Source organism: Sarcophilus harrisii, chromosome 5, assembly GCF_902635505.1.
Source record: "Sarcophilus harrisii chromosome 5, mSarHar1.11, whole genome shotgun sequence".
Classification (NCBI taxonomy): domain Eukaryota; kingdom Metazoa; phylum Chordata; class Mammalia; order Dasyuromorphia; family Dasyuridae; genus Sarcophilus; species Sarcophilus harrisii.
In genome coordinates this window covers 183542940-183556287 of record NC_045430.1, presented here as the reverse complement: position 1 = coordinate 183556287, position 13348 = coordinate 183542940, and the positions used below count along the sequence as shown (strand labels likewise).

Below are 13348 nucleotides of genomic sequence, written 5' to 3'. Positions count from 1 at the left end.
TCAAATTGTCCAAAATAATTTATCAACAATGAGAAATGAAAGAAAACTATGGAATATCATACACTAAAAAGCAAAGGGCTTGCACCCATATATAGCATCATATAAGTTGAACAGACTTGTAAAAACTGGACTTTTAATAAATGACTTTTAGTCATGTCTTCTGAGAAATCTAGAGATGAGTAGACTTTTCAAGATATAAGTTTGTGGACAAAAGAAATTTATAAAAAGCAAACAAAAATAGTTAATATGCAAAGGCAAGTGATGACATTTATATGCAGTAAAAATGAGAAAATGATTGCTTTTAAGAAAGTAGACCTTGTTTAAAAGACAAGAGAGAACAACTATAGACTATGATGAATCTAGATATAAAAATTCTAAAGGAAGGAAAGAAGTGATTTAATATTTCTTAAAATCAGGATACCACAAGTAAAGTTCAATCAGAGATGTGTAGGCAAAGTAGAAGGAGAAACAGGCTCAACCTCATGCTTATCTGAGATAGATAAAAGATATATTAAAATATTTATTACTGAAGGAGGAATCAAGAGATTTGAGTGGGATGGATTGGTGTAGGGGAGATAATGTGTGTGGCTCTGTAGTGAGACTATATTGTTTCCAATAAAACAAGCTATTTAGGAATGATTTTTAAAAAGGTAATATAACAAGATTTGGTGGAAGAAGAAACCAATATAGCAAATTATACACTTGACTGGGGGGAGGGAGAGGAAGGAAAGTTGAAGAAAATCCCTATCCACAGTGAAGAGAGAAGTGATATTCTGTTGCCTAATCCCTATTGGCCAGTTCTTCCTGAGAAGATTCTCAGCACCTATTGTTAAAGGTGCTGAAAAATGTATTGGTGATATATGTGAAAATCTTAGAATTTTAAGTCTATTCACGTGGAACTTTTGATAACTTAGGCTGAATTTTATTTTTGTTCTTTCCATAAAAAAGACTTACTAAACAAATAAATGGTAAAAGCAGAGTGTTTTGACCATACTTTAAAAAATAGTTTGTTTTGTATTATAAAGCAGTAATTATCATAACAATCTGATCTATGGATAAGGAAAGAATTTGGTAAGAGAGAGAGAGAGAGCACATGACAAAATTTAAAAATAGATAATTTTGATTATATAAAATTAAACATTTTTTGTCAAACAAAATCAATGCAACCAAAATTTAAAAGGAAGCAGGAAACTGGGGAATATTTTTTGTAACAAATATCACTGATCAAATGTATAGAGAACCAAGTCAAATTTGTAAAAATACAAGTTATTCTCCAATTGATAAATGGTCAAAGTATATGAACAGGGAATTTTCAGACAAAGAAATAAAAGTTATCAATAATAATATGAAAAAATGCATTGATTAGAAAAATGCAAATCAGAAACAACTCTGAGGTACCACCTCACACCTTTCAGATTGCCTAATAGGTCAGAAAAGGAAAATTATGGATGTTGGAAAGGATATATGGATAAACTGAGATTCTGTTGATGGAGCTATGAACTGACTAATTCAACCTTTCTGGAAAGCAATTCAATACAATTTATAGCCCAGAGGGCTATAAAACTGCATACTCTTTGATCTATCCAGCAACATCATTTCTATCCCAAAGATATAAAAAAAGGGGTTGAGCATGAAAAAGTTCTATTTGTAAAAAAATATTTATAGCGGCTCTTTTTGTGGTAACTAAGAATAGGAAATTCCCCATTAATTGGGGAATGATTAAACAATGGTTGTGATGGAATATTATTGTGCTATAAGAAATGACGAGGAATATAATTCCAGAAAAACCTGTAAAGACCTACATGAACTGATGCAAAGTAAAGGGAACAGAATGAGGACATTGTACACAGTAACAGCAATACTACATGATGGAAAACCGTGCAGGACTTGGCTATTTTCAGCAATACAGTGATCCAAGACAATCTCAAAGGATTAATGATAAAACATACTATTTGCCTCCAGAAAGAACTGATATTGATATGAAGCATATGGGGAAATCAAATTTATTAATTTTTTTCTTTATCTTAATGGGTTACAAGCATTTCTATTACATAGTACAATAAAAAAATGATCATATGTGAAACTGCACATCTACTATGCACAACTTGCTATTCCTTTCAAATATACAACAAAATGATTGTAAAAATGTTTGTTAAATGAAGTGAGAGTACAAGATACTCATCCCACTTAAATATTTGAACAATTTAGAAGTATCCTTTAGTACCCATTTGCGTGAAAGTAATTTTAATAACATTAATAAGTTCAAATGTTTTTCTTTTGGTCTGAACTTATTTCATTAGCTGTGGAATCATGAGTACCAGTACAATCAGCTGTCATGCATAAAGTATAAGACTATATACCCAATGATACTATGTACAGCAGTAGCCTTTGTGTGTTAGCATTAGATATATTAACCTTTACATAAGTGGTGAGAAGATGGAAAGTTGAGATTGATTTAATTACCACTTATTAAAGTTCTATAGTATTACTAACTGTGTGACAAGAAAGGCATTTGCCTTGGGACACAAACTTTAAGGTCAAGAGAATACCAAAGAAAATAAGAGGAAAGAATATAAAAAGAGAAGGCCTGAAGTAGAGAAGCTCAGTAACTTCTTCAGTTGTTATTCAAAGCTCTAGAAGTTCTATTCATTCCCCCTGATGCCGCACTTAAGTCAAAGACCAATTTCTAGGATGCTGTCTGAGAGTGGAATTATGTAGAATCCAAATACTAAGTCTTTATGTGGGCAGTGGTGTGAGGGTGGAGGGTTATGGAGCAATATTAGTCTGGCTAATAGAGAACAAAGCACTGATGGCTGCAAATGTGCAGGATTACCAAATTTCTTATGCATTTTAAGTCCTATATCTAGAAGTAGCTGAAACTTCCCAATTCCTTTTTTGGTCATAAATCTCCTTAGTTTGGCAAAGTCATTTTGCTATCTTTTATATTCTAAATGCAACTAATAAGGACATACCGATGTGCAGGATTTTCTCTTCAACTACTTCACAGTGGCATGGCCATCGTGTTTGACTCAGAGGACCAGAGGAAGAAACACCATATAAGTCTCGGGGCTCACGAAGACGTGGGACCCATCTCCCTAGCTGATATTCCAACAAAATCTGTGTAGTCCGAGGTAAAGACTGGTCACAAGTAGTATCTGTTGGAAGGCAAATGCAAACAAAGGACTGATTTGGGACAAAAACCACAAAAGCACAAAAGTATTCATGTTTTAAGTTTCCTTTATTTCTTCAACATCATTTTAATTCATTAATCAAAATTTTTCTTCTATCAAAATTACTAACAATTGTTTAGTGTTTGTGTAACACTTTTTATTTATCAAGTATTACTGTTTTTGGTAAACAAGTGCTAGGTATTTCAAGCAAACAATATAGGAAAAACTTATTTATTACAAATTCAATGGGAGAAACCAAGTTATATATACTGGACTTATGGTAAAAAATACATTACTAGAAGTTACATTCTTAGTCTGGATGATCCAGAAGAGCCAGCTAAGTGTTATGGATAGAATACTGGATTCAGAGTTAAGATCACTTCGATTTAAGACCACCTTAAATGTTCTTAGCTAGAAGACCCTGGGCAAGTCATGTAACTCCTTTCAGCCTATTTCCTCAACTGAAAATGGGGGCTAGGGGAAGATTTGCACTTTTCTTGTAGGGTTATTGAAAGACTATTATACATAAAATGCTTCTGCAAACTTTAAAAGTTCATATGAATATGAAGTATTATTACTGCAAAAATGAAAATGAACTGATAAACCTGCTTCTCCAATGCGAACTTACAAAAGAAATCACAAACATAATTCTTCCTTTTTCTTCCCCTCAGCCCCCTAGATCTTTTGGTGTGTTCGTTTGTTTTAGCCTCAAAATATGAATTAGTTTTGTTAAGATAATTAGTATGTCTGAATCAAGGAGAAATGAGAAGAATGTGCACCTCTTTAAAACCATATTTTTCAACCTCACTGTGATATACTTTTTCTAGTTAGCCAGAGGACACAACCTGCTCAAAGCAAAAACTACTAATAGAACATTTCCCCACAAATCCGGAGCATACTGTCATAATACACATACTATCAGTATGAGTAGTGTGGAAATGTAGTTTATTCCTTGGATGCTACAGATGTCTTCAGGTGAAGTGATGACACTTTTCATTAGCATGCATGCTCCTTGCTCATCTTGTGTGACATGGCTCCCCTTGCCCCTGAATCACCTTGTTCTTTGTCTTTGTATATTTTGCATATATTTATATGTATGTATGTTGTTTCCCTTAATAGAATGAGCTCTTAAGAGCAGAGACCACTTCATTTTGCTCTTTGCGTACTCTTTGTATACAATGCCAAGCATGTAGTAGGAACTTAAGACATGCATGTTGATTGCTTGAGTCTCTACTGGATGGGTAGTCTCCAGTAACAGTGGTCTCTATTGGCGTCACCGTGTTGGACACTGGAGGTGCAGCTCATTGGGGCACCTCTTTTTAGAGCTTCTCTGCTGCCAGCTTCTGGCTTCAGACATCTTCATTTCAGGTGCTACTTCTTCACTGTAAGAAGAATGAACACTGGCATTGTTCTTTAACTGAAATCACAGAGGCCTTTTGCTACAGCTCTTTTAGAAAACCACTATCATTTAGACTAAGGAAAAATTCCTTGTTAGCTTAGAACTACAGCTGACAAGAATGGGTGTTCTCTCTCCAGAAGACAATTCTTCAACATAGTTACCAAGCTCTTTGTAACATGAAGTTACTATAATTTACTAGTGCCCTCAGGTTTAAATCTGGTGGATTTTTTTTTTAACTTTATTTCCTGATTACCAAAGGCAGCATTTCTTTCAAAGCTTCACTCTTATTTGGGATGAGAAAATTCATTTGACAATGAATTATTTTCTCATAGGAATCATGTGTCCCACCTGAATTTAGGAAGTTTCTGCAGTCTTATTAAACATCCCAAAATGTTTTATATCTGATGCAAATGAATCTGAACAAGCACAAAAACCAACCCCAACGTTCTTTCCAGTGTTTTAATATGTCTTTGATCCAATAAAGTTCCATAAAGCCTTATATAACTAGCTCAGAAATAGCCTTTTATAAAGCATTTTATAAATCTTAAAAGTATTATATAAATTTTGACTATTATTAAAGAAAGATAAGGCAAACTGCAGGTATTCTATGAACTGGGGCTCCATATCTAGTTAATGAAAACCTTCAAATGCAAACAACTGAAAAATATATTTTTCAATACAATTTTTATGTTGCATTTCAAAGGGGAAATGCTCCCATACACCCCATGCAGTTAAGGTACTCATGCAACCAGTGAAGAAGATGAATCACAATCTTTGCATCAACTCACACCAATGGCAGTCAGTCCTTGGAACTCTGAAATATCAAACTACCTCTTTATTTCAGATTATCTTGTTTTGTCTTTTACTTCTTTGCCTATCTCTAGCCCCACTGCCCCCATCCTAACTCTCCAGTCTCAACACTCCTCAATTCACCCATTTCATTAACTCTATTAACTTGATTCTCCTAACTGCAGGATCAGCTGTGTCAATGAAGCCTTAACTTTTATAAGATGATCTGTGCTAATACTCAGCCAAGGACCACTTCTTGATTTTATACTTTCTCCATTCTGGAAGAGGACTAATGAGTGTTGCTAGAGAATCACTTGACTGTGTGGATTTATTGGAAGGGATTATAGAAGTCATGGAGTCTGACTCTTCAGTTTTACATATGAAGGAACTGATGGCCAGAGAAGTTACATGGCTTGCCAAAGGTCACATAGTTAATAAATGGAAGAACTGATACTGGAACCCATATCCTTGACTTCAAGTCTGAGTGTGTTTTTACTACATTACACTGCCTTCAGATTATGACATTACATTATCTAATTTCAATTTATACTTTTTAATTTGGCTGCTAAGTAGCTAACTATCTCTATGACACTTCCATACTAGTTTTTCCTGGCCTCTGTTATCTTCAAGTTCTTGATAGTTCTCACACCTTTTGCTTCAAGTCCTACTTGAAATCAAGGCTATCAGCCCTTTCTTGATCTCCAAATATTTCTTTCTCTATTCAGATTCTACCATTCCTTTTCTTCATTATTTTCTTAATGATGTTTATTATTTTTAATGATTAATTTTTTACATTTTTAATGTTAGCTTATTTTATCTCCCACACGCACATATATACAAATATGTATATATATATATATATATATATAGACATGCATCTAAAATAATATTAATGTGGCTGATATAATATAAATTTCTCTCTTCATTGAATCTTTAAGTTTGACCTTGTCTGAGATCAATGATTGCTAGGCCTCTTTTCTTTTTTCTAATGAATTCTGCTCCTGATTCTTGTTATAGTGTTGTTGTATCTCTCTTATTTCCTATCCCAGCAAACTCTTCTACTTTAATTCTACTCCTTAACACGCCTTGCTATTATTACTTAACCTCTCCCTACCTATGGATCCTTCCCTTATCTTCTCCATCCTTTTCCTCCCTCTTTATCCCTTCTATACTCCGCCTTATCCTGTTCCCTCCCTCCTTCTTTATTGATTTTGAAGAGTATGATGCCCTTCATGGTTATTTATACACACACACACACACACACAACACACACATACATGTATATAATATATATGATTCCCTATTAAACCCATAGCATAATTACTATTTTTACTTTTTCCTAGACAGTTTGTTTTTTAGATTCTGATCATACTCGGCTCTGCCCCAATCTTTCTTTTGAGCTACTCAATTACTGATGTCAGTCAAACATATGGCATACATTTCCATGTAAAAACCATAAATAATTTGTCCTTATTGAGTCCCTGGAAATTGATCTTTAGTGTTGGCTATTACATGTTAAATTTTCTATTTAATTCAGGTTTGGTTGAGACAAATTCCTGAAAACCTGCATATTTGTTGAATGTCCATTTTAAAAGTTCTATATTATAGTTTATTTTGCTGGATATGATTGTTTTGGCTGCAGGTTTAATTTTTTTGATTGTTGAGATATATATATATATATATATATATATATATATATATATATATATATATATATATATTATTCCAGGACCTGCGGTTTTATTATGGCTGTTGATAAATCCTATACATTTCTAAATGTAACTCTAGCATATTTGAATTGGTTATTATTTGTTTGTTTTTTGTAGAATTTTCTTTTTGATCTGGAGGTTTCAAAATTTAGCAAGAATATCCCTATCTGTTTTCCTTGCAAGATCTCTTTGAAATAGTTCCTGGTGAATATATTTTTTTTTAATTTTTATTTTCCCCTCATGTTCTAGCATTCTAGGACAGTTTTCTTTATTTCTTGCATTATTGTGTCAAGATTCTTTTTCTGTACACAGCTTTCAGGTAGTCCAATTATTCTTATATTTTCTCTTCAGATCTGCTGTTTTTCTGATAAGATGTTTCATATTCTGTTTATATTGTTTTGTTATTTCTTGGTGTCATAACTTCACTGGCTTCCCCTTATCCAATTCTAATTTTCAAAGAATTATTTTCTTCCTTAAAAGCAGTCTGTATATCCTTTTCTAGTTGGTTAACTTTTTTATATAATCTTGGGCTTTTTTGATAGCTCATTATTATTATTACTTAGTTTTTTTTTTGTTTTTTTTTTTACCAATTTCTCTCATTTAATTTTTGAAGACTTTTCTGAGTCCTTCTATAAATTCTTTCTGGGCAGATAATCATTTAATTTTACTCTGAGTTAGAAGACACTTCTTATTGCTTCACCGTTCTTCTGTGAAGATGAATCCCCTGGTCTTCCCTATTCCCACAGTAAGTTTCGATTGTTGAGGTCTTTCTTTTTTGTTGGTTAATTTTTTAAAATGAAAAGTATTAGGGAAAGCATCTCTAATCCTGGAGTGATAGTGGGCCTCTATCAGCTTTCCCCTTTGACGTGGAACCCCAAACTATGAGATCCACCCTCTTGTAAGGGCTCTTGTAAGTGCTCACAGCCAGCAGCATCTCTGCCTCTCTGTTGCACTCACCGGGTGCTGACTCCTTCTCACCCAGGCCTCATCTCTGAAGCACAGATGGACCCAGGTATTCCCAATCAGCCAAGGTTCACCGAGTCTTCCCTGACTCGGACTCAGATTCGGATTCCTGAACTGACTGGGAGGTGAAAGTTCCTGGGGTTGGAGTTAAGGCTACCTTGGCACTGAGCGAGCCCCAGAGCTCCGGGCTGACTGTTTCTGGGGAACTAGCCTGCAGGCGTTTACACTTTACATGGGTTAATCTCCAGCCTGAGGTCCTTTTTCGTGTTTTCTTGGATTGTTCCAATGATTAAATTGACACAATATTAGATAAACTAAAATATATCCCATTGACATTTTCAAAAACAAAACCATAAGAATCAAAGAAGTTTCAACTAAGTGGAAATAGGAGAATCTTGGAGCGTGTGTTGGCAGTGCTGGTTTAATAAAAGTTCTCAAAAACAAGGAGAAACAGCTGTGTAAAAAGATCACTGATTCTGTACTCAGAGGACCTGAGCTCAAATTCTAAATCTAAATTTACCACCTGAGAAACCCTGGAATGTTACTTAATCTCCCTGGATTTCAATTTTCTCATCTGTCAAATAGAGGCATTGGACCAGATGGCCCAGAACATCAGAATGGCCCCAAGTACTTTCTAGTCACAGATCTATGTTCTCCCAAACATTTTTTTTTATTGGTAAACAGAACACCAGGAAGATAACTACAGCCTATGTGTTGACATGTGGTGGAGACACTGACAAAGAATTTGATAAAATCTTCCAAATAAACAAATACCTTCTTACTGAATGACTTCAAAGTAAAGGTGAGGATGGGAGCAGATGATGGGAAAAAATATTTGAGATTATTAAATGAAAAAGGTCAAAGCCTTGTAAAATTTTTAGAAGCCCCAGGCCTGAATATATTCTCTTAAATATAGATGAAAGAGATGCATGTGGCAAGAACCTTTTAAAAGATTTGTTACAAATGTGGCTGGGAAATATTTCAGAATCTTATGTAATGAGATGATTGATTAGTGCAGAGATAAAATCAACACTAAATTTAAAAGATTAAGATTATACAGCAGACCATAGAATAGCCCCTGCTCTATTTTATTTTAAAAAATGAATAAATAAAATCTCTTGACAGGAAAAACTGGGATATGGGTAAAAGTAAAGAAATTTATTTTGGTTATTAGTGCATTAAAGCTTTATTACCTTAAAACTGCACTAAGACTTTTAAGGGCATTTTGTATTTCTTAGAATATATTCTTTAGAATATATAGAAAAAATAGAATATATAAGCAAACACCTGTCATTAATCAAAGGAGTTCAGAAATAGACTCAGCCAGCAAAATTTAACGTTTCTACCAAATGGAGAGACATGACAATTTGTAAAACATTATAGATAAAATCAGGATATAAGCATTGCATTAGAAAATCTACATAAATGTGAGCTACTACATTTAGATACTTCCACAAAGACATATACACCTTGTATCTTGTAAATTAAATCAAACCATCAATATATGAAGTTTATTTTGAAAAGAAAATAAGCTTTCATTGCTTGTTTTTTAATTTAGATTTCTAAATATCAAGATTTACTTAAAACAAGGTACGCCTGTACACTAAAATATTCTTATTTATCATGGTAATAGAATTGGAGGATTTAGAGCTGAAGATTCCTTTGGCTTTATTTATTCCAACCTTTTCATTTTATACCAGATAACTCAAGCCTAGGGATGCTTGACTTGCCCAACATCACACAGATCTAATTCTAAAGAAAAAAAGCCAGAGCCAAAATCTGAACCCAGATTCTCTAACTGACTCTGGATCCAGTCTTCTTTTCATTCCACCATGGTAATAATAAATATATAAGGAGAAGAATTTCAAATTTCTCTTTTCTCTTTACACCCATTTTGCATTTTGTACTCCCCACATAGTTTTCTGCTATGACTTTCCTAGACCTTCCTACCTTCCATCCAATTTAGAGTGTCATCATAAAGAAAAGCAAGAGTGAATTTGTGAGCTCAAACCTGTAAACAGTGCACGGTGATGAAGATCTTCATTTACAAATTTCATAAAGGTATTATCCTAAAACAAGAGATTTATTTTAAAACATAAACATATCCAAAAACCTAAAAGTTATCACTAATACTAGTATAGTAGCTCCTAGGTGAAAATCAAAAAACTAATTAAGGTGCTAGTGGTTGAAGTGCAGCTGAATTTGAATCATCTTAAACTTGGCATTCTGCCACTGTTGAGTACTTTAAGTCAAGACTTTATGCTATCCACAATCTAAAATTTAAAGAACTTTGTAGAATCATGGCAAATATATTACAAGATTAAACTTATGAAGAAAAATGTTAGTAGCAAAGGAAAAAAAAACTTTACTTTTTTTCAGGTTTACTTAGGATCACAATTTACATAATCATTTCAAATTTAATGGTGTCAAGTAAATCATTTAGAAATGCAATATAGATGTAATTTCTATTTTTAAAATAATTAGAAAAGAAAGCCACATTTTTGTTTCTTTAAGTCCCCTATTTGTCTCATCTTCATTGATCTCAAAGGTACAGCAAATCTATTATGATATGTAAGATGACAATTTAACGTGTAAAATTAAATGGATATATTTCTTTGAAATAGGAATCTTAATTTCAGATCTATATCTTGATGAAAAACCAGAATTTCTTAGATAAAATAGTGAATCAAAATAATATCATTAAAAGGCTACTAGTGGATTATTAAGATGGGGGACCTGTGGTGAATTTAAGAATTTAAGACATGTTAGAGTTCAAGAAGAGCACAGCATAGACAGATATAGATGAGTTGAGATCTATTTTACTTGAGGGAAAATCCACCTTGATGAGTTCACAGATTCATTTGAATATATTGTTTTAGGTAGGACAAATTCTATGTAGTTAGAATGTATAATTTTCAACACATAGCATTCTTTAGCAACTTAAATATTAAATTACTTTAATATTTATGATATATGTGGGTTCATATAAAGAAGCCTAAAGTATTCATAAAAATAATTAACTTCAGAATTTGCAGGCTACATTAAAGAGGTTTACAAAAACCAAACAGCATTAAAAGAAAACATACCAACTCATCTTCATCACTGGTTGTCGGGTCTGTGAGCTGGTCATCTTTGTCTGACTCTTCTGACATTTTTTCCCAAAGTGCAATCCTGAATTTTTCCTTTTTTTGCATATAGGAAAACTGCAAGAAAATTTCTAAGAAATTATTTTCTGGCTCTAGATGAATTTATTATAATAAACATTAAATAATGTTAATTGCCTTTAAATACACTTAATGAAAACTGAGTATCCACTTAATCAGAACACAAGTTAAGTGAAATATTCAGTTAACTCAGAACTCAGTAAACTGAAATTCTCTTGTCTTCAATTGGGCAGAAGTACATGAAGGAAAGAAGCAAAATAAGCTCATATAAAGGGTTTATTGGAAAAGCAACTTCTTGGTGAAGCCTTGGATACTTTCCAACTTCCTACACTTTACTATACAACAAAAACATGTTCAAAATAATAACTTTAAACCACTGTGATATACTAAATCATCAAATAATAAATTATATCTATTTTACTACAGAATACTGAAACATATAAATATGTGAATAATTTATACTCATATATTTTAATTGATCAGAAAATTCAATTAATCAAAAGTTTATTATTTCCCTAAGTATTGAGGTTGATCAAAGTTTTATTATATTTGTCAGAATAGTGAAGAAATATAATCTTGAAATATAAACATTTTCCAACAATTTTCATGGCTATCTTAGAACTTTATTTCATTTTCTGAAATTTTTTTCCTGAGGCAATTGGGGTTAAGTGACTTGCCCAGGGTCACACAGCTGGGAAGTGTTAAGTGTCTGAGATCACATTTGAACTCAGGTCCTCCTGACTTCAGGGCCGGTGCTCTATCCATTTCACCATCTAGCTGTCCCCATTTTCTGAAATTTTAATGTTAGAAGAAAACACATTGTAGTTGCTTTGGCGTCTTAGATCCATCTATATTTTTACAAGTCTATCTGATTTGTTCTCTGAGTTTTCCCTAATATCTCAACATGGCTTAGCATTCCAACACTGACATCTCTTCCACTTTCCACTGTGCTCTCACCATCATCAATTGCTTATTCATTTCTGACAGATGCAACAGATGCATCTTAGACCTATTAGTATTCCCTAACTGTGAAAAGAATGGAAACTGATCAAAGTGTCTTTGCAGTTTTCTGTTGCTCCCTCAAGTTTCCTTTATTGCATTAAAAGATCCCTGTTAATATTAAGAAATTGGATCCATGATCTATATGTACAAAAATATTTTTAGCAGCTTTCTTCTCAGGGCAAAAAATTGGAAATTGAGAGGATGCCCATCAATTGGAGAATGGCTGAATAAATTGTGGTATGATGGAATATTATTGTTCTGTGGGAAATAAGTAGAATGTTCTCAGAAAAACATGGAAAGCCCTCCATGAACTCAAGCAAAGTGAAATGTACTGTGTACAAAGTAATAGCAATGTTCTGGGATGACTAGCTGTAAATGATTTTGTTATTTTCAGCAGTAGAATGATCCATGACTACGCTGAAGCACTTACGATAAATCCTATCCATACCCAGATAAAGAACTGATTGTGTCTATATACAGATTGAAGCATTCTCTCTTTCTGTTTCTGTCTCTCTTTCCCTCCCTCTCTTTCTTTCTCTCTGTCACTTTTTCCTGAGATTTTTTGTTTTGTTTTGTTTTTAGGGTAGGAGATCTGTTTTCTTTCACAATATGACTTATGGAAACGTTTTGCATAACTTCACATGTAGTTTCTTTAAGGGCTGGGGTGGGAATAAGCGAGAGAATCTGAAACTTTAAAAAGTTTTAAAAACAAATGTTAAGTATTTTAGCAATGTTTTTCCATCTATTATCTGCATTGCTTATTTGATGGAAGCAAAGTACTAAAGGATAGTGTTAATTCGTATTTATATTATTTTTAAATGTAAATATTTTTCACATAATTATTTGTAGTTTGTAGTTATTCTTTTGAAAATGGTTACATACTTTGATCACTTGTTTATTGGAAAATAGTTCTAATATTTGTCAATTCATTATATTTTGATTCGATAAAAAAAAATAAAAATAAAAAATAAAAACAAATGTTAAAAAATTATTTTATTTTTACAGCTAAAGGTTCTGATAAAGGTTTCATTTCCAAAATATATACAGAATTGACTCTATAAGAAATCAAGCCATTCTCCAATTGATAAATGGTCAAAGGATATGAACAGACAATTTTCGGATGAAGAAAGTGAAACTATTTCTAGTCATATG

The 13348-nt window shown here is 32.9% G+C and overlaps 1 protein-coding gene across 9 annotated transcripts in view; it reads right to left on the bottom strand.

Annotated features, from left to right (window-relative positions):
- Positions 1–13348, bottom strand: part of AGBL3 (ATP/GTP binding protein like 3) — a 115364-nt gene that overhangs the window by 98546 nt on the left and 3470 nt on the right. For all 9 annotated transcript variants that reach the window (XR_004229693.1, XR_004229694.1, XR_004229695.1 and 6 more), the window contains exons 2-4: positions 11117–11233; positions 10042–10099; positions 2973–3155 (exon numbers count right to left, since the gene is read on the bottom strand). Coding sequence is in view for 6 of the 9 variants with exons in the window: in XM_031939101.1 (XP_031794961.1) it covers positions 2973–3155; positions 10042–10099; positions 11117–11224 (349 nt within the window). In the remaining 3 variants the exon portion in view is untranslated. The remainder of the gene's footprint in view (positions 1–2972; positions 3156–10041; positions 10100–11116; positions 11234–13348) is intronic.